Below are 24,985 nucleotides of genomic sequence, written 5' to 3' on the forward strand. Positions count from 1 at the left end.
CATAATACTGCACTGAAATGGTGCAGAAGTTATATTGTACTTAGATATATTTACACAAATCAGTTGGTTTTACTGAGAAATTCATCAATGGAGTAAGAGTTGGCCACCAATAAATCATTTAGGCTTCTCTTAAACTGAATTTCATTGGTTGTAAAGCTTTTTATGGCTGCTGGCAAGTTATTGAAAATGTGTGTTCCTGAATAATGCACACCTTTTTGTGCAGGACTAAGTGACTAAATCCTTGAAGATTATTATTATTTCTAGAATTGATTCCATGAATTGAGCTGCTGGTTTGAAAAAGTTATTTTTAATGACAAATTTCATTAAGGAATAAATATATTGGGAAGCAGTAGTCAGTATCCCTAGTTCCCTAAACAGGCTTCTGCAGGATGTTCTTGAGTTCACACCACATATAACTTACTGCACGTTTTTGTGCCCAGAAACTTTAGCTTAGCTTGATGGATTACCCCAAAAAATAATCCCATATGACATTATGGAATGAAAGTAACCATAGTATGCCAGCTTTTTCATTTTTATATCTCCTATGTCTGACAAAATTGTTATTGGAAACATTCGTTAAGACACTTCAGCAGTTCTGTGGTGTGCTCCTCCCAGTTGAATTTATTATCAAGCTGTAATCCCAGGAATTTAACACTGTCCACTTCTATCTTGTCATATGTTAGACATACTCGTGGGACACCCCTTACAAGTTCTGAAGTGCATGTAGTGCGGTTTTTTTTTCAATGTTTAGTGACAAAAAATTGGCTAGGAACCAGTGATTAATGTCCACAAATATTTTATTAGCCGATCTTTCTAGGACTACACTTTATTTGCTATTTATTGCAATGTTTGTATCATTGGCAAACAAAACTAACTTGGCATCTGGTAATGTTACTGATGAAAGGTCATTGATATACACAAGAAAAAGTAAGGGGGCCCCAAAATGGAACCTTGTAGGACCCCACATGTAATTAGTTCCCAGTTGGATGATGCCTGATAGCTTGATACCTGTCTCTTTCCTTATAACACCCTTTGTTTCCTGCCAGAGATATAAGATATGAACCATTTTGCAGCATTTTCTGTTACACTATAATAATCTAATTTACTTAAAAGGATATTGTGATTTACAGTCAAATGCCTTTGACAGGTCACAAAATATACCAGTTGTCTGCAATTTTTTGTCTAATGAATTAAGCACATTTTCACTAAGTGTACATAGCCTTCTCAATATCAGAGCCTTTTAGAAATCCAAACTGACTTATTTGAGATAAGATGGTTATAAAGCCGACTGTACATTACTTTTTCTAAAATTTTTGAGAATGCTGGTAACAGTAAATTTGGACGGAAACAGTGGCTAAACTTCAGCATATTTCAGCCATTCAGGAAATAGTCCACTGATAAATGACTGGTTACACAGATAGCTTAATATGTTACTTAGCTCAGAATCACATTCTTTAACTTTGTTGATATTTCATCATACCCACTAGATGTTTTTGATTTTAAAGATTTTATGATGGACATTATTTCTGTTGGGGTAGTGAGGGTCAAATTCATATTATGGAAGTAACTTTAAATGTCTGGTCTGAGGTATTCCATAGCAGCATCTACAGAACCTGACAACCCCATCTTTTCAGTAACAGTTATAAAATGTTTGTTAAAAAGTTCTGCAACACTATAGACAGTCACCAATATATCATTTACTCTTTATGCTATTTGTTCCTCTTCATGTCTGGTTCTACCGGTCTCCTTCACTATATCCCATATTGTCTATTTTGCTATCTGATATGACTATCTTTTACTTGTAATACATTTGCTTTGAAATCTGTATTACAGTCTCCAACATTTTGCAGTATTTCTTGTAATGAGCAATAGCAACAACATCAGAACTGTTTTGGATTGACAGATACAGTTTTCTTTTTGTTTTACAAGATACCTCTATTCCTTGAGTAATCCATTGCTTCTTTGTAGACTGTTCTAACCTTGGTAAATTTTGGGGGAAACCGTGTTCGAATAAGGTAAGCACTTTATTAGCAAAAGTGTTATATTTTTCATTCCTGCCATGAGCACTGTAAACATCAGTCCAGTGAATGTCTCTGAGGAGTGTCCTAAAATAATCAATTTTTGGCTGATTGTGTACCCTCTTGAGCTCAGATTTAACAGATTTTATATCCTGTCCAGTATTAACATTTAACAGAAGGAACTGCATGTCATGGTCTGAGAGGGCATTGACTATTGGTTTTGTAATATGATTTTGTTCATTGGACTTTTCTATAAATATGTTATCAATGGCTGTCTGTGAGCAAGTGGCTACCTAGTGGGGAACTTTACAGTGAGAATTAAGTTGAATGATAGTGTTACTAACTCAAATAAGTTCTTATTGGTAGAGTCTTTAAGGATATCTACATTGAAATCACCAACAACCACTATTTCTTTGTTTTTGGTTGTTAAATGGGCCAGTACAGCTTCAAGGTGGTTTACAAACAGATTAAAGTTACCTGCAGGTGCTCGATACACAATATTATGAAGGATTTTTTGTGAAATTCTAATTCTGTTGCACATGCTTTCATATGCTGTTCTAGGCAAAATTTATGAATGTCTATGTTCTTAAATTTACGACAGTTCCTGATGAATGTAGCAACTCCTCTCTCCATTTCTGATCTACAAAAGTGAGATGCTAACCTAAACCCTGTAACATTTGAAAGTTCTATACCAGTGGTCACATGATGTTCAGAGAGGCAGATTATGTCAGCTGGGTTTGAAGACTAATTCATCTATGCAGATAGTTAATTCATTAATTTTATTTCTCACTCCTCGAATATTTTGAAGCAATAAAGATAGCTGACATTTCACATTGACCGAGTTAAAATTGGGTAGAGTTAAAATATCTGCTGACTGTTGAAAATTCTTACCAATAGCTGTTTATGCTGATGTAATAAACCTGTAGGACTGCTAAGCAACACCAGTAGTGGCGGAGCAGACGACTTCTGTTTAAGTCGTCTGCATACATATAAGGTGAGACAAATGACCCGACAGCTGATGCTAGACTTCATGGCCACCAAAAGCAGATACACTAAATACAGAGCCCTGCGGGACCACCATCTCCATGACAGGGGTGGTGGGGGGGGGGGGGGTGGGGGGAGACAGGACTATGGAAGGCACCAACTTTGATGTGGAAAGTACTGAGCTATAAGAAATTTGATAAAAATCGGGAGTGAGCCCCCGGAGATCCCAATCATATAAAGTGGCAAGGATATGTCGCCAGGTCGCGTTGTAAGCTTTTCGTAACTCAAAGAAGACAGCAGCCTAGATAGCAGACTAAGGAAACTACAGTACCAGTGGTAGAGCGACCTTGGCGCCAGTAGGCCACGTGACTCCTTGACCCAACACAACCACCGACTTACTATACGTTCTAACAGCTTACAAAGAACGTTGGTGAGGCTGGTGGGCCGACAGCTGTCCACATCGAGCCGGTATTTGCCGGGTTTGAGCACTAATTTTTTTGTTTTGGTTTTTTAGGGCGCAAAACTGCTATGGTCATTAGCGCCCGGTCTGTGACTTAGGAAACGGTAAAAAACGAAAATGGAAAGCAGCAGCAATGGGAACGAAACTCAAAAAATTGGAGAAACTAAAAGCAGAAGGAAAGCTTAAAAATACACTACAGAAAGGGGTTGGTTGTCCCCAAAAAGAGCTTCAAATGACTGACGTCATCTCACTGGCACTAATTAACTCGAGAATGCGATCGGCCGAGTGCATGTCATCTGCTAAAATGGACGATATATCAGGCGACAGCTGTAGACGGGAGCGTAACGGAGTAAAATAGGGGCACTCAATTAAAAGGTGTCTTACTGTCCACAGCTGAGAGCAGTGGGGGACAGAGTGGGGGAGGATCGCCGCTTAAAAGATGTCTATGGCTAAAAAGACAGTGCCCTATCCGGAGTCTAGTTAAAATTACCTCCTCCCGATGACGCGTTCGGGAGGAAGAGGACCAAGCACAGGGAAGAGCTTTCACGTCCCACAACTTATTATGAGGAAGTGTCGACCAATGTGCGTGCCATAAAAGAACAACACGACGACATAAAACGCTCCATAGATCGGCGAAGGGAATCTAATAGCTGGCCGAAGAAGAGAGACTACAGCCTTGGCCGCTATATCGGCCGCCTCATTGCCACAGATACCAACGTGTCCTGGGAGCCAGAGGAACGCCACAGAGACGCCCCCCAAATGGAGCAAGCGCAGGCAGTCCTGAATCCGGTGGACCAGAGGGTGGACAGGGTAGAGAGCTTGGAGACTGAGGAGAGAGCTGAGAGAATCTGAACAGATAACATACTGTATCTGCTGATGGCGGCGGATGTATTGGACAGCCTGGAGAACAGCGTAAAGCTCCGCAGTATAAACCGAACACTGGTCGGGAAGCCGAAAGCGATTTGGGGTGTCGCCAACAATATAGGCACTCCCTACACCTAACTATGTTTTCGAGCCATCAGTGTAAATAAATGTGGCTTCATTTGTGCACAGAGCAGCAAACGCCCGACGATAAACAAGTGAAGGGGTACCATCATTGGGAAACTGACAAAGGTCACGGAGAAGGCAGATCCGGGGACGGAGCCAAGGCGGTGCTGTACCCCAAGTTGTCAAGAAGGTTTTAGGGAAGCGGAAGGAAAGAGAATGGAGCAGTTGACGGAAGCGGACTCCCGGGGGTAGTAGGGAGGAAGGGCGGCCTGCATACCCTACATCCAAGAAGAAGTCGAAAAAAATGTCATGGGCCGGATTTGCAGGCATGGAAGACAGATGGCTAGCATAACGACTCAGAAGGACTGCTCGCCGATTGGACAGCGGAGGTTCAGCAGTCTCAGCATAAACGCTTTCCACAGGACTGGTGTAAAAAGCTCCAGACACTAAACGTAATCCATGGTGGTGGATAGAATCGAGACGCCGAAGAATAGACGGCCGAGCAGAGGAGTAAACTATACTTCCACAGTCCAATTTCGAGCGCCCTAAGGCGCGATAGAGGCGGAGAAGGACCACTCAGTCCGCTCCCCAGGAGGTACCATTCAGGACACGGAGGTACTGAGGGATCGCAGATAGCGAGCCGAAAGATAGGAAACGTGGGAGGACCAGCACAGTTTTCTGTCAAACATAAGGCCCAAGAATTTAGCGACGTCCGAAAACGGAAGGTTGACAGGTCCTAGATGTAAGGAGGGCGGAAGAAACTCCTTACGTCGCCAAATATTAACACAAACGGTCTTACTGGGAGAAAAACGGAAGCCGGTTTCGATGCTCCAAGAGTGGAGGCGATCGAGACATCCTTGAACACGTCGTTCAAGAAGGCTGGTCCGTTGAGAACTGTAGTAGATCGCAAAATCGTCCAAAAAGAGGGAGCCCTAGACATTAGGAAGGGGAGAATCCATAATCGGATTTATGGGAATGGCTAACAGTACAACACTCAGCACGGAGCCCTGGGGTACCCCGTTTTCTTGGGGGAAAGTACGGGAGAGAGCGGTGTTCACCCGCACTCTGAATGTGCGCTCTGCCATAAATTCGTGAAGAAAAAGGGGCAGCCGACCTCTAAAGCCCCAAGAGAACAGTGTGCGGAGGATGCCTGTCCTCCAACAGGTATCGTATGCTCTCTCCACATCAAAAAATATTACTACTGTTTGGCGTTTCCGGAGAAAATTGTTCATGATATAAGTGGAGAGAGCAACTAGATGGTCAACTGTAGAATGATGCTTTCGGAAACCGCATTGGGCAGGTGTTAAAAGACTGCGGGATTCCAGCCACCAAGCTAAGCGTCAATTCGCCATACGCTCCAAAACCTTACATATACTACTCGTGAGAGAAATGGGGCGATAGCTAGAGGGGAGATGTTTGTCCTTTCCAGGTTTCGGAAGAGAAACGATAGCTTCCCGCCATCGTCTGGGAAAAGTACTTTCGGTCCAAATTCGATTATAAAGGCGAAGGAGGTAAATCAGACTATGGTATGATAAATGCAGCAACATTTGGATGTGGATACCATCCGGTCCTGGGGCGGAGGAGCGAGAAGAAGAGAGGGCATGTTGGAGTTCCTGCATGGAGAAAACAGTATTGTAGCTTTCGCGATTTTGAGATGAGAAAGCAAGAGGTCGCACTTCCGCTGCACGTTTCTTCGGGAGAAACGCTGGCGGGTAATTTGAAGAGCTCGAAATCTCAGCAAAGTGTTGACCCAATGAGTTAGAAATTGCGACGGGGTCCACTAATGTATCATGCGCGACGGTGAGCCCAGAGACCGGGGAGAAACTAGGCGCGCCTGAGAACCGTCGAAGCCGACTCCAAACTTCCGAGGAGGGAGTGAAGGTGTTAAATGAGCTAATAAAGAATTTCCAGCTTGCCTTCTTGCTATCGCGGATGACACGACGGCATCGCGCTAGGAACTGCTTATAGCGGATACAGTTGTCCAAAGTAGGATGGTGGCGGAAAACGCGAAGAGCACGTCGCCGCTCACGTATTGCGTCACGGCATGCCGCGTTCCACCAAGGAACTGGAGGGCGCTGGGGCAATGCGGAGGTGCTTGGTATTTAATGTTCCGCAGCTGTAAAAATTACGTCTGTAATGTGTGTGTGACCTCATCGTCGACGCTAGGAGAGTGACAGTCATCGAATGTCACTAGAGACGAAAAAGTGTCCAATCGGCTTGGTCAAACTTCCAGCGTCGCGGGCGCATACATGGTAGTTGAGGCTGCAGTCTGAGGACACATAGAAAGTGGTCACTCGAGTGTGTGTCATCAAGGGCGAACCATTCGAAGCGCCGAGCTAGCGGAACAGTACCGACCGAAAGGTCCAAATGAGAAATTTGTCGTGGAGGCAGACAAAAATGTAGGGTCCCCAGTGTTGAGGCAAACTAGATCCGCTTGGTGGAAGACGTCTAGCAATAGTGAGCCACACGGACAAGGATGTGGAGATCCCCAAAGCGGGTGGTGCGCATTGAAGTCCCCAACCAGCAAATAGGGTGGGGGGGGGGGTGAAAGCTGACCAAGAAGATGAAGGAGATCAGCTTGTGCCATTGGTGTGGACGATGGAATGTATACATTACAAAGAGAAAAGGTATATCCAGAAAGGGAAAGGCTGACAGCGACAGCTTGGAAGGAAGTGTTTAAGGGGATTGGGTGATAATGGATAGTATCATGGAGAAGAATCACGAGTCCATGTGCTGGAGTGCCTTCAACAGAGGGGAGGTCATATCGGACGGACTGAAAATGGGGGAGAACAAAGCGGTCATGGGGACGCAGATTTGTTTCCTGAAGACAAAAGATTACTGGCGAGTAGGATCGTAATAGGATCGATAATTCATCCTGATCGGCTCGAAGGCCGCGGATATTCCAGTGGATAATGGACATAGGGTGAACAGAAAATGGAGGAATGTGACCAAGGTTGCCGTCAACTCAGCTACTGCCCGGAGCTTGCGACCGACAGCATGGAATAGCATTCAGCCGAAGGCAGAAGATCCTGATCCATAGGTTGTTCAGGAGCAGCTCCTGCAATCAGCGATCGGCCGGTTGATCGGCCGCCAGCAGTGCGCCTCGGCGACGCAGAAGACAGCCGAGGGCGATTACCGCCAGGTGGTGCTGTAGATGAGACATGCATTGGCGAAGAAGGAGATGAACTGGGTTTCTTACTAGCCTTCTTGGAAACGATGTTTAGATGGAGGAACCGATGGTTGCGAAGTTGGGGTACGTAAAAAATCTTCACGAGTATGCTCTTTTTTCGAAGTCCTGGAGTCTGACATTTGGGCTCGAGATTTAGCAGAACCCGATGAAGGGTGAGCCATAGAGTGGGCAGGCGAAAGTGGGGAGGTTGAACGGGCTATCTTTGCGCTGGCCGATCTGACGACCGTGGCACTAAAGGTAAGGTCACGAGTCTGCGTGGCCGCCTCCTTTGTTGGCCGAGGAGGGGCAAGGACAGTGCTGTATTTTCCTGTCTGAGGCACGGTGGGCTGTCGACTGGCGAATAATTTTCGAGCAGCGAAGGTAGACACCTTTTCCTTCACTCTGATTTCCTGAATGAGCTTTTAGTCTTTAAAAATGGGGCAATCTCGAGAGGAAGCAGCATGGTCACCCATACAGTTGATGTAAAGAGGGGATGGAGGTTGACAAGCACCCTCATGGGCATCCTTGCCACATGTAACACATTTGGCCGGATTGGAACAGGACTGGCTGGTGTGATTGAACCGCTGACAGATAGCAACGCGTAGGGTTTGGGATGTATGGGCGAACGGAAATTATCTCATAGCCTGCTTTGATTTTCGATGGGAGTTGAACTTTGTCAAATTTAAAGAAGGTAGTACGAGTTGGAATGATGTTCGTGTCAACCCTTTTCGTGACTATGAACGGCCGTTACGCCGTGTTGAGACAGGTAGTGTTGAATTTTCTCGTCTGACAATCCGTCGAGGAGGCGTGTATAAACGACCCCACGTGATGAATGTGAAGTACGGTGCGGTTCCACCCAGACAGGGAAGGTGTGTAGCAGTGAAGTACGCAGCAATTTTTGTGCCTGGAAGGCACTGACTGTTTCTAACAACAAGGTGCCATTTCGTAATCTGGAGCAAGACTTTACAGGACCTGCAATTGCGTCGACACCTTTCTGAATTATGAAGGGGTTGACCGTGGAGAAGTCGTGACATTCGTCAGACCAAGAAACAACAAGGAACTGTGGCAACGATGGAAGAACCGTCTGTGGCTGAGACTCTTTGAACTTACGCTTGTGAGCTTACATAGAAGATGAGGAAACCATTGCGAAAGTATCCCCAATGATTACCGGCGTCTCTGATGGCGCGCTCCTCCCTTGTAGGGGCCCTCACTGAGGGCACTCCCGCCTTAGGTGATTGTTCATACCTCAGGTCACACCTCCCGACAAACGGACGGAGGGACCAATCGGCACTTTCGGAAGTTATCAGCTCGGGTAATCACCTCTCCCTGGGCCTGGCCGTTACCAGGGGGTACGTACGTGTCCTACCTGTCTAACCGGGGCGGGGAATGACGCGTTACCCCGTCACCGGCTACGCATGGAAATGCATGGTTCGACCTTCAGACACGCACAGGGAGGAAAAGAGAAAGGAAAAGAAAAGAAGTGGTCTCAAACGCCGCAGCGGAGAAAAGGGCAAAGAGAAGAGGTAAGGAAAAGAAGGACAAAGGAAGGACGAAGACTTGCAAGCAGAGAAAGCAAAGAATTTGTTACAGTTTCGAGCGTCTGTCTCTGGATGTAGTTACAAAACATACTCCCAGAGGGGGACAAAGGGAAGGAAAGAGGCGGAGGTGAGGGGGGGGGGGAGCGAAGATGGGGGATGGGGAAGGATGCAGAAAGGGAAGATATGCAGCCCAGAAAGGAAGGAAGGCCACATTAGCCCAGGGTCACGTGCTCGGTATGCACGTATCCACAAAAGAGTTGTGGACCCCCCTGGGGGAAAGAATTTCTTCTGTTTGATGTTCCTCATGGTGCGACAATGAGTTCTGAAGTTTATTGTGCTACCCTCAGGAAACAGAAGATGCGACTTTAGTGTGTTCATCGCCACAAAAATGCAGAACTACTCCATGACAACTGAAGGCCTGAAGTCTGTGCGCCCAAGAGAATCTGATATAACTTCAGTGGACTGTTCCTCATCCACCCTTCAGCACAGATCTCGTACCTTCCGACTTCCATCTGGTTGAAAGGATGCACTCGCGGGGAATAGTACGTCGCTGGGGAGGTTATTGATACATCAGGAAATTGGCTCGTATGTCCACCTGTAGAGCAGTAACGTGCGTATACAGTAAGGTAAACTAAGGCCGTCACATGGAACAAAATTATATTGAAAATTAGGGTGAGGAATAATGTGATGTATTGGAAAGTAATAAAACCAAGTTGCTTTCAGAAAAAGTGAGTCATTACTAATTGAAGACCATTTTCAGGCAATGTCAGTTCGATGCTGAAAAGGTCACACTTAGACGAAATAGCTACGACGGGATAAATGTTATTCTGTGAATTGTACGTCATGACATTGGCTCTTAGCCACTGGCTGTTATCTTTGGCCAATCAAAAATTCGCTCACTAAACTAAGTGTAAGCAATGGCACTACTAAATGCCGCTCCGAGAGAATTATGCTCTCTGGCAGGCGCTGTACTCACATGTCAGCTCGCTCTCTTCTATGATACCAGCGTTATTGACCAAGACGTCAACACCCGACAAGTTATCCTTTATCCACTTGAAGGCTGCGAGAATACTGTCTTCATCAGTGACGTCCCCTTGTATGGCATGCAACTTCCCTGGAGCATCTGGCAATTCCAACGCCTATGTACAGGAAAAACATCGAATAAACGTTAATGGCCAGGAAGATTTTTATTAATTTATTGTATTTACAACTTTTGATATATTACTCTGAATTAAAAACTATTTTCACCACATAGGTAGTTCTGGAAATCTGTCAACCTTATGTAAATTTGATTTTCTTTGTTGTAATTCCTGACTTTTTTGTGGTTTTAGGGCGCACAACGTCAAAGGTCATTAGCGCCCTGACTACTCTAAGAATGCACCGCGAGGCACAAGTTGACAACAACAACTAAAAGGGAAAACACGATAAAAGACAGACTGACAGGCATAGGATTAAAAAACAGCATCATCAAATGTCCTTAGAGAGGTTTGTCAAATTCATAAAACGAAGAACACGAGCAGCTGCTCGTGGGTCATCCGCTAAAATGGCATCGAAAGTACTTGGCAGGTTAAGATCTAGGCGCAGTGTATTAAAATCTGGACAGGACATTAAAATGTGTCGAACCGTCAGCAAGTGCCCACATGGGCAGAACGGCGCCGGCGCAGCCGTCAGCAGATGGCGATGGCTGAACCGGCAGTGTCCAATTCTTAACCGGGCCAAAACTACCTCCTCCCGCCGAGAAGAGCGTGAGGAGGACGTCCAAGCCACGGGAAGAGGTTTTAAGGCCCGAAGCTTGTTGTCTTTAAGGGCAGCCCAATCGGCATGCCACAGCGATAAAATGCGCCGACAAATGACCCTGCTAAAATCGGACGAAGGGACACAACAAGAAGCTGTCCGAGGCTGGAGGACCGCAGCCTTGGCCGCAGCATCTGCAGCTTCGTTCCCAGGGATACCGACATGGCCAGGAACCCACATAAAGCTAACCGGAGAACCGACGTCCACCAGCTGCTGAAGAGAGCGTTGGATCCGGTGTACGAAAGGGTGAACCGGGTACGGATCACTGAGGCTCTGGATGGCGCTCAGGGAGTCGGAGCAGATGACATAAGCAGAATGTCGGTGGCGGCAGATGTAAAGAACAGCCGGTATTTGAAACTTTGTGCCCCGACAATAAAGGAACACCCGACCCCGTCATTGGTCTTAGAGCCATCTGTATAAATGAAAGTCATGTTGATGAACTTCGAACGAAGTTCCAAAAAACGGGAGTGGTAGACCGAACCGGGGGTAACCTCTTTTGGGAGCGAGCTGAGGTCAAGGTGAACACGGACCTGAGCCTGGAGCCAAGGTGGCGTGTGGCTCTCGCCCACTCGAAAGGTTGCAGGGAGTGAAAAATTAAGGTGTTGAAGGAGGCGACGAAAGCGAACTCCAGGGGGTAGCAGGGCAGAGACATACAACCCGTATTGACGGTCGAGAGAGTCTTCAAAAAAGGAACGATAAGACGGATGGTCGGGCATTGACAGTAGCCGACAGGCATACCGACAAAGCAGTATATCGCGCCGGTAGGTGAGTGGCAATTCACCAGCGTCAGCATGAAGGCTCTCTACGGGACTAGTATAAAATGCTCCGATCGCAAGTCGTAAACCCCGATGTTGTATGGAGTTGAGGCGGCGTAAGATGGATGGCCGTGCAGAGGAGTATACAAAGCTCCCATAATCCAGCTTGGAGCGGACGATCGACCGATATAGACGAAGTAGGACGGTTCGATCCGCTCCCCACGACATACCACTGAGAACACGGAGGACATTTAAAGAACGGGTACAACGGGCGGCCAAATATGACATGTGGAGACCAGCTAAGTTTCCTGTCAAATGTAAGGCCTAAAAATTTGGTTGTCTCCACGATTGGGAGAGCAACGGGACCGAGTCGTAAGGACGGTGGGAGAAACTCTTTGTAGCGCCAGAAGTTAATACAGACCGTCTTCTCGGCAGAAAAACGGAAGCCATTGGCGACACTCCAGGAGTAAAGACGGTCAAGAGAACGCTGAAGACAGCGCTCCACGACACGTGTACACTGCGCACTGCAATAGATGGTAAAATCGTCCACAAAAAGGGAGCCTGATACATCAGCTGGGAGGCAATCCATTATTGGATTGATCGCGATGGCGAAGAGAGCAACGCTCTAAACTGAGCCCTGTGGCACCCCATTCTCCTGGCGAAAGGTGTCTGACAGGACAGAACCCACACGTACCCTGAACTGTCGATCCATTAAAAAAGGAACGAATAAAAAGAGGGAGGCGACCGCGAAGGCCCCATGTATATATGGTGCGGAGAATGCCCGCCCTCCAACAGGTGTCGTAAGCCTTCTCCAAATCAAAGAACACAGCCTCGGTCGGGCGCTTCCGCAAGGAGTTATTCATAATGAAGGTCTACAAGGTAACCAATTGGTCAACAGCAGAGCGGCGCCTACGAAATCCACATTGTACATTGGTAAGTAGGCGTCGAGACTCGAGCAGCCAAACCAATCGAGAGTTAACCATTCGCTCCATCACTTTACAGACACAGCTGGTAAGCGAGATAGGTCGATAACTGGAAGGCAAGTGCTTGTCCTTCCCCGGCTTAGGAATCGGGACATCAATACACTCGTGCCAGCATGCGGGAACATGTCCCTCAATCCAGATGTGATTGTATGTACGAAGAAGAAAACCTTTACCCGCAGGAGAAAGGTTCTTCAGCATCTGAATATGAATAGAATCAGGCCCTGGAGCGGAGGACCGTGATCGGCCAAGTGCGTTTTCGAGTTCCCGCATGGTGAATGGGGCATTATAACTTTCACAATTCGAGGAGCGGAAGTTAGGTGGCCTAGCCTCCTCTGCCTGTTTGCGGGGGAGGAAGGCAGGGTGGTAATGAGCGGAGCTCGAAACCTCTGCGAAAAAGCGGACGAACGCATTGGAGACAGCCTCAGGGGCCACAAGGACGTCATTCGCGACCTTCAAGCCAGAAACTGGTGAGTGGACCTTAGTGCCAGATAGCCGGCGCAGGCTACCCCAGACAACAGAAGAAGGAGTAAAACTGTTGAAGGTGCTTGTGAAAGCAGCCCAGCTGGCTTTCTTGCTTTCTTTGGTAATACGATGACACTGAGCACGTAATCGTTTATAATTGATACAATTCGCCACTGTAGGGTGGCGTTTAAATGTGCGTAAAGCACGTCAACGAGCACGTAAAGCGTCTCTACATGCTGCGGTCCACCAGGGGACCGGTACACGACGTGGAGAAGAAGTAGGGTGAGGGATGGAATATTCAGCAGCAGCGAGAATGACTTCCGTGAGGTGTGCGACCTGACGATCGCAGCTTGTGAAGGTTTGATCCTGAAAGGTCGCCCTGGAAGAGAAGAGCCCCCAGTCTGCTTTGGAGATGGTCCAACTAGAGGAGCACGGAGAGGGGGTATGCTGCAGGAGATGGATAACACACGGGAAGTGGTCGCTCGAATATGTATCGGAAAGTGCATACCACTCAAACCGGCGTGCAAGTTGGGGAGTACATATAGAGAGGTCTAAATGGGAATAGGTGTGAGATGTGTCCGAAAGAAAAGTAGGGGCGCCAGTATTGAGGCAGACAAGATTGAGCTGGTTGAAAAGGTCTGCTAACAAGGAGCCCCTCGGGCAGGATGCTGGAGAGCCCCAAAGGGGATGGTGGGCATTGAAGTCTCCAGTTAACAAAAATGGTGCAGGTAGCTGAGCAATAAGTTGCGTCATGTCTGCCCTGGTAACGGCAGATGACGATGGAGTGTAAACAGTACAAAAGGAAAACGTAAAAGTGGGGAGAGTAATGCGGATGGCAACTGCCTGCAGGCCGGTGTGCAACGTGATGGGATCGTAGTAAATATCATCCCGGACCAGCAACATAACCCCTCCATGAGCTGGGATACCTACCACAGGGGGTAGGTCAAAACGCACAGAGGTGTAGTGTGCCAAGGCAATTTGATCGCATGGGCGTAGCTTCGTTTCCTGGAGGGCTACGACGAGCGGACGGTGCAAGCGGAGCAGCAACTTCAAGTCCTCTCGGTTGGAGCGAATGCTGCGAATATTCCAGTGAATAAGTGCCATCGTAAGAAAAGGAAGATGAAAGAAGGGGTCACCTCGGAGGCCGCTGACGGCCTGGCTTCGAGCGAGCACTGCCGCCGCCATCAGCAGGCGGACAGTCATCGTCCATTGGGTCTATAGGTTCATCGGCCATCTCGGGAGGATGGCCGGGAGGGGGGAGCTTCCTCCGCCGGTGAACGGCCAGATGTACGGCTACCAGCGGTGCGGCCAGGCGAAACGGATGACGGCCTGGGGCGGCAACCGCTGGGTGGCGCAGGAGAAGAAATGCGCCGTGGCGGAGAAGGAGAACTGTGCTTCCTATGAGCCTTTTTGGAAGGACGTTTGGTGGAAGTACCGGTCGAAGGCTGGGAGGTCGAGGTACGTAGGAAGTCTGCACGGGATGGTTCTTGAAGGCCCGTGCATCTGACTTCGGGGTCTTCGTCTTAGCACTGGCCGAACGGACGACCGTGGTGCTGAAGGTCAGATCGCATGTCTGGGTTGCTACCTCCCGGGTAGTCCGAGGAGAGGCGAGGACAGTACTGTATTTCCCCGCTGGGAGCAGCGCGGGCTTCCTACTAGCCAATAGCTTGCGAGCAGCCGAGGTGGACACTCTCTTTGACCCGAATTTCTTGGATACAGCGTTCTTCCTTATAGACAGGACAGTCACGGGAGGATGCGGCATGGTCACCCTGACAGTTCACACAACGAGGAGACGGAGGTGGACAGTCACCCTTATGGCCATCCCTGCCACAAGTGACACATTTAGCCGCATTGGAACAAGACTGTCGAGTGTGATTGAAACGCTGACACTGGTAGCAGCGCGTAGGTGTCGGGACATAGGGGCGAACAGAAATAACCTCATAGCCCGCCTTGATGCGCGATGGCAGCTCAACACTATCGAAGGTCAAGAAAAGTGTCCGGGTCGGTACAAGGTCATTGTTGACCTTTTTCATGACCCTATGGACAGCCGTCACGCCCTGCTCAGCGAGGAAACATTGAATCTCCTCGTCAGTCAATCCGTCGAGGGAGCTAGTATAGACTACACCACGAGACGAATTCAAAGTTCGGTGGGCCTCCACCCGGACAGGGAACGTGTACAGGAGTGTGGCCCGAAGCAGTTTTTGTGCCTGAAAGGCACTCTCAGTTTCTAGTGATAAGGTACCATTACGCAACCTGGTACAAGATTTGACAGATCCGGCTATGGCATCTACGCCCTTTTGGATAACGAAAGGGTTGACAGGAAAAATCCTTTCCGTCCTCAGATCGAGAAACGACGAGGAACTGTGGGGCAGGCGGTAGTACTTTTGTCACTGGTGGCTGGTCACGTCTCCGTTTTTGGGCAGAAGTCGAGAGAGATGGAGTAGAATCCATTGCGGAGGAATCCCCCACGATTGACAGCGTCTCCGATGGCGCGCTCCTTCCTTGTGGGGACCCTCTCAGAGGGCACTCCCGCCTTAGGTGAATGTTTACACCTCAGGTCACACCTCCCGAGAAACAGACAGAGGGACCAATCGGCATGGTCAGAAGGTATCAGCTCAGGCAATCACCCCTCCCCGGGCCTGGCCTTTACCAGGGGGTACGCGTGTGCCTTACATGTCTACCCAGGGTGGGGAATTACGCGTTACCCCGTCACCGGCTACGCGTGCGAACGCGTGGGTCGGCCTTCAGGCACGCACAGGGAGGAAGGAAGAAGAGGAAAAAGAAGAGAGAGAGGGAGAAAGAGGACAGACTGTCTCAAACGCCGAGGTGGAGACCAGAGAAGGCAAGGAGAAGGAGGCAAGGAGAAGGAGGCAAGGAGAAGAAGGCAAGGAGAAGAAGGCAAGGAGAAGAAGGCAAGGAGAAGAAGGCAAGGAGAAGAAGGCAAGGAGAAGAAGGCAAGGAGAAGAAGGCAAGGAGAAGAAGGCAAGGAGAAGAAGGCAAGGAGAAGAAGGCAAGGAGAAGAAGGCAAGGAGAAGAAGGCAAGGAGAAGAAGGCAAGGAGAAGAAGGCAAGGAGAAGAAGGCAAGGAGAAGAAGGCAAGGAGAAGAAGGCAAGGAGAAGAAGGCAAGGAGAAGAAGGCAAGGAGAAGAAGGCAAGGAGAAGAAGGCAAGGAGAAGAAGGCAAGGAGAAGAAGGCAAGGAGAAGAAGGCAAGGAGAAGAAGGCAAGGAGAAGTCAAGGGAAAGGGTAAGGAAGACAGTGAGGTGGAGAAGAGCAAAGAAAGGAACCAACAAAAGGAAGGAAGAAACGAGAAGTGAAAAACCAAAAAGACCACAATTATAGGTCGTGGAACCGTCCGTCTCCGGACGCAGGCGCTAACTACCCCCGTGAGGGGGATGGACTCCTTTTAGTCGCCTCTTACGACAGGCAGGAATACCTCGGGCCTATTCTAATCCCCGGACCCGCAGGGGGGAATTCCTGACTGCAATATAGTGTACTGAAGTGAGAGCTGGAACCGGCTCGAGTTTATACTGTGATAAGCAGAATCACACAAACCGTCGCGCCCAAGGAATGAATGAGCAGAAGCTGGCCACTGCGTAAACCAAGAGACAAATAATTTGCGTATTGTTGAGGTACTAATAGCTGATCGTTTGCCAAAGTTTTCTTTAGCTTTTTAACATGGACTAAATGGGCAGCGCATATTTGAGATCCGAAATGGATAGTTCGTTTTGAGGTCTATCACTGCCCAACACCGCTCTTCACCTTCGGGCTGCCCCAAGTCTTCTGTTTATGCTCTAGGCCAACTGCCATATTATAGTGCTGTAACATTCCTTCTCTTTTGCTGACTAAGACTTGCTGGAAACCTTTGTTAGCAAAGAAAAAGTTGCAACTACGTAATTTATTTATCGTTTAAAAGCATTGTGAATAACAGACTAATAACTTTCATGCCAGTTACTTTAGGTTACGACTATAGTCTATAGAGTATGTGGGTCGTTAATCACGCAATTTCAATTGTTTCCTTGTTGCTACAAAAAATTTCCTGTAAGAGTTACGTTATCCGTGCCTTCTTAATTTTCCTTGTAGCTGTACAATGAACATATACAGTGTGGTCCATTGATCGTGACCGGGCCAAATATCTCAGGAAATATGCGTCAAACGAAAAAACTACGAACTTGTCTAGCTTGAAGGGGGAGACCAGACGGCGCTATGGTTGGCACGCTAGATGGCGCTGCCATAGGTCAAAGGGTATCAACTGCGGTTTTTTTTAAATAGGAATCCCCATATTTTATTACATACTCGTGTAGTACGTAAAGAAATATGAATGTTTTAGTTGGACCACTTTCTTCGCTTTGTGATAGATGGCACTGTAATAGTCACAAACGTGTAAGTACGTGATATCACGTAACATTCGGCCAGTGCGGACCGTATTTGCTTCGTGATACATTACCCGTGTTAAAATGGACCGTTTACCAATTGCGGAAAAGGTCGATATCGTGTTGATGTATGGCTATTGTGATCATAATGCCCAACGGGCATGTGCTACGTATGCTGCTCGGTGTCCTGGACGACATCATCCAAGTGTCCGGACCGCTCGCCGGATAGTTATTTAAGGTAACAGGAAGTGTTCAGCCACATGTGAAACGTCAACCACGACCTGCAATAAATGATGCCCAAGTAGGTGTTTTAGCTGCTGTCGCTGCTAATCCGCACATCAGTAGCAGACAAAAGTGCGCGAGAATCGGGAATCTCAAAAACGTCGGTGCTGATAATGCGACATCAACATCGATTGTACCCGTATCATAGTTCTGTGCACCAGGAATTGCATGGCGACGACTTTGAACGTCGTGTACAGTTCTGCCACTGGGCAGAAGAGAAATTACGGGGCGATGACATTTTTGCACGCGTTCTATTTAGCGACGAAGTGTTATTCACGAACAGCGGTAAAGTAAACCGGCGTAATATGCACTGTTGGGCAACGGAAAATTTAAGATTGCTGCGACATGTTTAACATCAGCGACCTTGGCGGGTTAATGTATGGTGCGGCATTATGGGAGGAAGGATAATTGGCCCTCATTTTATCGATGGGGATGTAAATTGTGCAATGTATGCTGATTTCCTGCGTAATGTTCTACCGCTGTTACTACAAGATGTTTCACTGCATGACAGAATGACGATGTACTTCCAACATGATGGATGTCCGGCACATAGCTCGCGTGCGGTTGAAGCGGTATTGAATAGAATATTTCATGAGAGGTGGATTGGTCGTCTAAGCCCCATACCATGGCCCGCACGTTCACCGGATCTGACGTCCCCAGATTTCTTTCTGTGGGGAAAGTTGAAGGATATTTGCTATCGTGATCAACCGACAACGCTTGACAACGTGCATCAGCACATTGTCAATGCATGAGTGAACATTACGGAAGGCGAATTACTCGCTGTTTAGAGGAATGTCGTTACACGTATTGCCAAATGCATTGAGGTTGACGGACATCATTTTGAGCATTATTGCATTAATGTGGTATTTACAGGTAATCACGCTGTAGCAGCATGCGTTCTCACAAATGATAAGTTCACAAAGGTACATCTATCACATTGGAACAACCGAAATAAATTGATCGAACGTACCTACGCTCTGTATTTTAATTTAAAAACTTACCTGTTACCAACTGTTCGTCTAAAATTGCGACTATTACAGCGCCATCTACCACAAAGCGAAAAAGTGGTCGAACTAATTAAGTTCATATTTCTTTACGTACTACACGAATATGTAATCAAAATGGGGGTTCCTATTCTAAGAAACGAAGTTGATATCCGTTTGACCTACGGCAGCGCTATCTAGCGGGCCAATCATAGCGCCATCTGGTTTCCCCCTTCAAGCTAGACAAGTTTCATTCTCTGTAGTTTTTTTCGTATGACGCTTATTTCGTGAGAAATCTGGCCCGGTCACGATCAATGGACCACCCTGTATAATTTCCTCCAGAATATCCAGTTTTTCCAATTATGTAATAGAAAGCTTCTGTATTCACCTTTTATTTTATACAAAAATGTGTGCTAAATAAGGACGATGAATACAAGTTTCCTTCGGAAATAAAGTGGATGGACAAAACTTCACGAGTTAGCGGCTATTAAATATGGGCCAATGACTAACAGACTTTGGGATTTGTTACATATTACTCTTTCATCAACCATGTGATATGTCTGCTTGTGCAGGTGGCAGGGCCCTAGCACATACCAACCTGAATTTCTACTGCAGTAGATTTATTGCAATACAAAAATAAAAGGGAAGTTTAGATTGCGTACGACGGGTGCGATAAAGTAGATCAAGAAAGTGACGCGCTTCGTTGTTTCTTGATTGAGCAAAACTGTTTCTCGGTGTTTACCCATAGATGTTTTAAGTTTTCGCTCTGTGGAGAGTGACTAAATTTAAAAAATCCTTAACAGTTACGGAATACACACTGCAAATACCAGTTTTACAGCAACATGAACAACCAAATGCGCCCTTAGACTGTTTCCGTTGAAACAGTTCATGTTTCTGATTATCAAGTTGCATGCATTTTAACTCAACATTTGTCGCGTTTCCTTACTATGAAACATTAAGGGTTACCATAGATTTTACTAATGTATATTCCACAAAATATGTATTATCGTCATAGTTAATATGAAAATTAATGAACTTCTTGCAGAAAGAAGCATTACTGAACTCTTAACTGAATCAACTAAGTTTTTCTGTGTGCAAAGCTGGGAGAGAGTTTTAAAAATTGTTTCTGTAGGGAGCCTTTAGCATTCAAAGTGAGACCCTTAAAGCCCTAATTAATAAAAATAGGTTGTAGATGCGACCCTGTGACGCTCGATTTCGACCCTCTTCGACATACTACTAGTAGATGGGGAGGGGCAACAAAGTCAGTCCTGCAGAAGTGTTTACGTCACTACAATTCCGCTCCCGAAAAGTAACGGATTGTTAGGTCACGACTGGATCCGTTTTCGATCAGGTGCAGCCATTAGGAAATTTTTTACGTCTCAGTTCTGCAAGCTGATACTTTCTCAAAAACCTGATCTTGATCTGATGTATATACACCTCCGACGGACAGCCGGTAATTAGGCCTATAGGCCTGCTTTCGACTGTCAAAAATATTCAGATCAGCTGAAAATGGAGACAAATCGGGAACATGTGCACCAACAAAATAAACTTTTGCAACTAGTGTGCATAAAACCCACGAAATTAAAGATTCCCGTTAATTTGTCACACCTCATATTGCAAAATTGCAATGCCAATCTAAGCACGTAGAAGTTTATGAAAACGCAGAACATATAACGTTCGACCAACGCCATTAGCAGTAACAGGTATCCCCCGGAAGTATATTATCAACACATCGAAATCCGAGCAGGTCGTGGTTAGTGTCTGCCTCTGACCTCTGGTTCAAGTACCGCCCAGGCAGGAGTTTTTCCCTTCTCCTGGAGACACTGTTTAAGTTGTCCTAAGCATTTCGTCTTATCTTCATCGACGCTCATGTCCCCGAATCAGGCGGTTAAACAGCCACTACTGGTTTTCCGACCAGTAATGCCACACTATTGATTTCATTTCAATGTACCGAAACCACTAGCTTTCCTATCTCTCGCAGCCTTAGGCTTCAGAGCTGACGTATGTGATTTTGGAGTAGTAAGATTCCACCTGGTTTGAAACTGCTCCTACGCCATATTTGATCCCTACTGTTTTCTCAAAAAGAAGTGTCGTGATCTAATAACTTTCGTAAGAGTTGGTTTGAAGAGGACTCCGACTACTTTGTTCATTGGAAATTTTACACGGAAATAAACGCTACTCTTATTCCCGCGGAAGGTAAATGACGCCAAGTAGTGTACAGTGGCGTACGATCACAGCACGTTTGTGGCGCGGCCTGGCTGCTCGCACAGCGCCTTACTGGAGGCTGCAACTACACAACGCAGTGTTCCCACCACCGCACTCCGCAGTAGGCGAGGATTAAAAAATCCTTTCATTTTTAATCTGATAATTATATATGTATTGTGTTTCATAATAGAATTTCGTGTTCCCAGTTTGGCACAGTTTTGCCACAGGAAACATGAGAGGTCGAAGACGTCCGTCTTCTGGTCCGCTCCTGATCGTTGTCAGGAGGCGGCTAGTATTTGACTACGCAATGGCTTCTATTATTTAGAAAAGAAAAGCCCGAATTCCTTTACGTAATCAGTATGAATTTTATAATTACCTAAGTGACCTTTAACAATGAACAATAACAAAATTGCATTTGCAAATGAAATCATCAATAAATGAGGCGGCTATGAGTTGTATAGAAAACAAGGAGCAGTCTTCTGTCTACGACCAGGATTCCGCAGTATTCTCTGCCGTAGTAAAGGCTGTGACATTTATAAAATATGACATGTAGGTAAAGTAAAGAAGAGAATAAGAACTCTGGTGAACACTAAATATATTCAAATAATCCTCACAAGCAATTAGGGCTTATTTATAAACAGTATAACTTACATAACTAATTTTCTGACTGTGTTAGTGCGATCATATTTCAGCCTGTCCTGTGCTCGCTTCTTGGTTCACGTCTATCATAAATTACTCATTACTTTTCCCTTCCTTTGAGACTATTCTTGCACCGCTCAACACCTTCATAACTTGCCGATTTACAGTATCGAACATAAGTAACTTGAATTTTATTGATTAATAACTTGTCTGCACGCTGGCAAGACCGCTCACTTTTATGGCTTAAAGACGACCTTTACGCTTTCACACTACAAGTAGTAGTACGATAAAATCTGAAGATCTGCAAAGGTTTTTACGTGTTTATTTAGATCGAAGCAGAACGCTCAGTTCAGCTTCTGTTAAAATGTTTGACTGCGCAATATATGTATTAGCGTTCGCGCAGTCAGTGACGTAAATTGTATAAAACAAATGTCTTTCAAAGACTAGGTCTCATAAGTTGCTCATTTAATACACAACTAGGTGAATGCCTGTCCAAGGGTACTCACAGCTTTCATACGACGGAAAGCCCAATAATATTACAAACTGTTTGCAGAAGTTAGTTACGGAAGATACTTTTACTAGTGGAATAACGCCCTTAGGCTACGGCTTAAGCCTATCGCAACAGCTGAATAAGGTAAAGTCAAATTTCTAAATAGTATGTACAGAAGGAAAGTACTACAACTTCAAATTTCACTTAATTTGTAACACGGTAAAACTCCGCTTAGCACACACAATCATTTTCTCGCTAATTTTTACGGTTTCCCGCGTTTATGTTTCACTACATAAAATGAAAACTTCAGGCAATCTCACGAGCACCAATGGCGGTACACGGAAAGAGATTCTCCAATGAAATCTGAAAGACTACAGCGGTTGAACATTTAACATGGTGATTGGCAAAACTGAGGACTTTTCAGTGCTTCAGGGTGCCTCACTAACATCCATGCTAGATTAAGGAAACGAGTAGCACCTATTTCCAGTAGCGTCAGATCTACGACCGACCACGCATTTGCAGGGAATTCCGTAAACGAAAGAAGACACGAAGTAACTAACAATATAAAAGCTGTGTTTTTGCGCTAATAATCGGCACACAGTAAGCAATACTATACAAAGACTCACGACAAGAAACTTCTATACTCATTTTGAATGGTAAGAGTTATTTTGGACGAAGTAAAATGGAGTACGGAATTTTTAGGTATCTCAGTTTGTACATAAACATGAACTGTCTGGAGACAGTGCATTTAACATTACATTGCAGCCCCAGCTTTCCTTTTAGTTAGTGCAGAACTTAACATATATGCCGATTGGCGCTTTTCGCTGGCTTTTTGTTAAATTGAGGGGGAAATTTAAAAGCAGAACACTAGTACCAAAGACTAGCATAACCTGAATAATGGATAGCTTTTTCGCACTGGTTATTGGCAAATGGACACAGTTAAGCGAGTGTTTCGCATTTGTGCAGTTGCTATACAGTACATCATTTTCTGATATGTGTAGTGGCATACGGAGCACTTCAAGCATATTATGAAAATACATACGAAGAATGTCAAAATGCGATTAATGAAATGTGAAATTTGTATACGAACTGTCACATAGGCTGCTGTTTACAATGAGCTATTTAGTTTGAAGGGGGATAGCGTGACCGTGAGTAAGCCATTTTTATCTACCATTAAATTTCTAACAATAGATCAGTCGTGTAATTACATGTAATATGAATTTATGCAATGAAAGTAAACAGAACATTTTAATCAGAACAGTAGGTACATATTCGGACTACACTTTCTCGGTATTTTATTGTGCTTTTTCTTTTTAATCTAGAAAAATACGTTATGTCTTCGTCTTATTTACTATCCCCCCCCCCATCCCCCTCTCTATTACAAGGAGCTAATGAATTTATCCTCTCGATCGAAACAGGATCTTTGAGTGGTTTGACAATTTTTTTGCCTATCTTTCCTTTGCTTCGAAATTTGTGCTGTGGGTCTCCGAGTCAGATGTATGTATGTTTATATTCCATAATCAACGTTCTCTTCAGACCATTCCATCACTGTCGCGACTCGTGTTAACAAAACTAAACAATATAGACGAAAGCGTTCTGCAGGGCTACAACCGGAGCAGAGTGCACGCGAACTCCCTTTGATAGTTCGCCGAAAGACCGCCAAGTAACGGCAGAGTAGAGAATGCGAACCGAACACAGTTTGCTCACTAGCGCCTAGCGTCTACACCAGACTGTTCTCGTCCCTTTTACACGTTCGGTTATGTTTGTATATGCGTAAAGGAGGCTTAAGCAGGCTGCCTCAGCGAGGGCGGTGACTGATAAAGACACGATAAGAGCTCTGACCTTGACCCTGTCGACCCTCCGCGCCAGGCCGACGACAGTGAGTCCCTTCCTGAGCAGCTCCTGCGTGATGGCGGCTCCTATGCCGGAGCTGGCGCCCGTCACCAGGGCAACGCGATCCGCGTACCTCTGCATGTTACAGCACAGACAGTTCAACACCGAACACTCACGGCTCCTGCTAGCAGACTACACTGGCAAGGTTTCGGGCGGTGGCTACGGCCACAGAGTGTTGCCCTAAGCGCCACCTACACGCCGCGCTGCGCTGAGCGCCACCTACACGCGTGCTTATCTCGTCAACAGCCGGCTGTCTTTAGGGCTCTACACACGCACCATCCGACCAACCTACGAATTGGGCGTCTGTAGGCGTTTTGACCGACCGACTAATTCTCCTTGTCGGACTATCGGGCGATAGCCTAACCCCCCTTCCCCCCAGCCTCCACCACTCCACTCAACGAAATATGAGGTGAGTAGCTTTTTTGTCCCAACTTCCTATCTAAAGTTTATCTTTCGTCACTGCGCGCGGGATTAAATACTATTCTAGTATACATAACAAGATTAGAGGCCGACGACACTTTCTAGAAAAATTTCGTGCGAGGTGTATAGCTAGTTAATTAGTTAGTTAGTTAGTTGCATGTTCCACTGATCAATCCCACGGTACGGTAGCCGTTATGATGTGGACCGTGTCATGTGCACAAGAAATGCACATATGAAACAATTTTTTTAAATATATATATATATATATATATATATATAGAGAGAGAGAGAGAGAGAGAGAGTTAAAGATTAATATTTCTATTATTTACCCCATTGCCTTAAATGGCACAAAATGCATATACAATATTTATAGATTTATTTATTCCTATTCATGAATTCATCTATGGTATAGAAGGAGTTGTCAAGGAGATATGATGTCAATTTATTTTTGAAGCTGGTATTAATGCTGTCTGTCAGACACCTTATTTCATCTGGTAATTTGTCGATAATTTTTATAGCAGCATATTTTACCCCTTTCTGTGCCAAAGATAGG

At 45.9% G+C, this 24,985-nt stretch overlaps 1 protein-coding gene across 1 annotated transcript in view; it reads right to left on the minus strand.

Moving 5' to 3' along the window:
* The window catches only part of LOC126144686 (farnesol dehydrogenase-like), a 57,304-nt gene extending 33,160 nt beyond the window's left edge, over nucleotides 1-24,144 (minus strand). Inside the window, exons 1-2 of the mRNA XM_049915505.1 lie at nucleotides 23,962-24,144; nucleotides 10,133-10,295 (exon numbers count right to left, since the gene is read on the minus strand). Coding sequence (XP_049771462.1) covers nucleotides 10,133-10,295; nucleotides 23,962-24,093 — 295 coding nt within the window. The 5' untranslated portion in view covers nucleotides 24,094-24,144. The remainder of the gene's footprint in view (nucleotides 1-10,132; nucleotides 10,296-23,961) is intronic.
* Nucleotides 24,145-24,985: the final 841 nt, after the last annotated feature.

This window comes from Schistocerca cancellata, chromosome 2 (assembly GCF_023864275.1).
Source record: "Schistocerca cancellata isolate TAMUIC-IGC-003103 chromosome 2, iqSchCanc2.1, whole genome shotgun sequence".
In the NCBI taxonomy this organism is placed as follows: domain Eukaryota; kingdom Metazoa; phylum Arthropoda; class Insecta; order Orthoptera; family Acrididae; genus Schistocerca; species Schistocerca cancellata.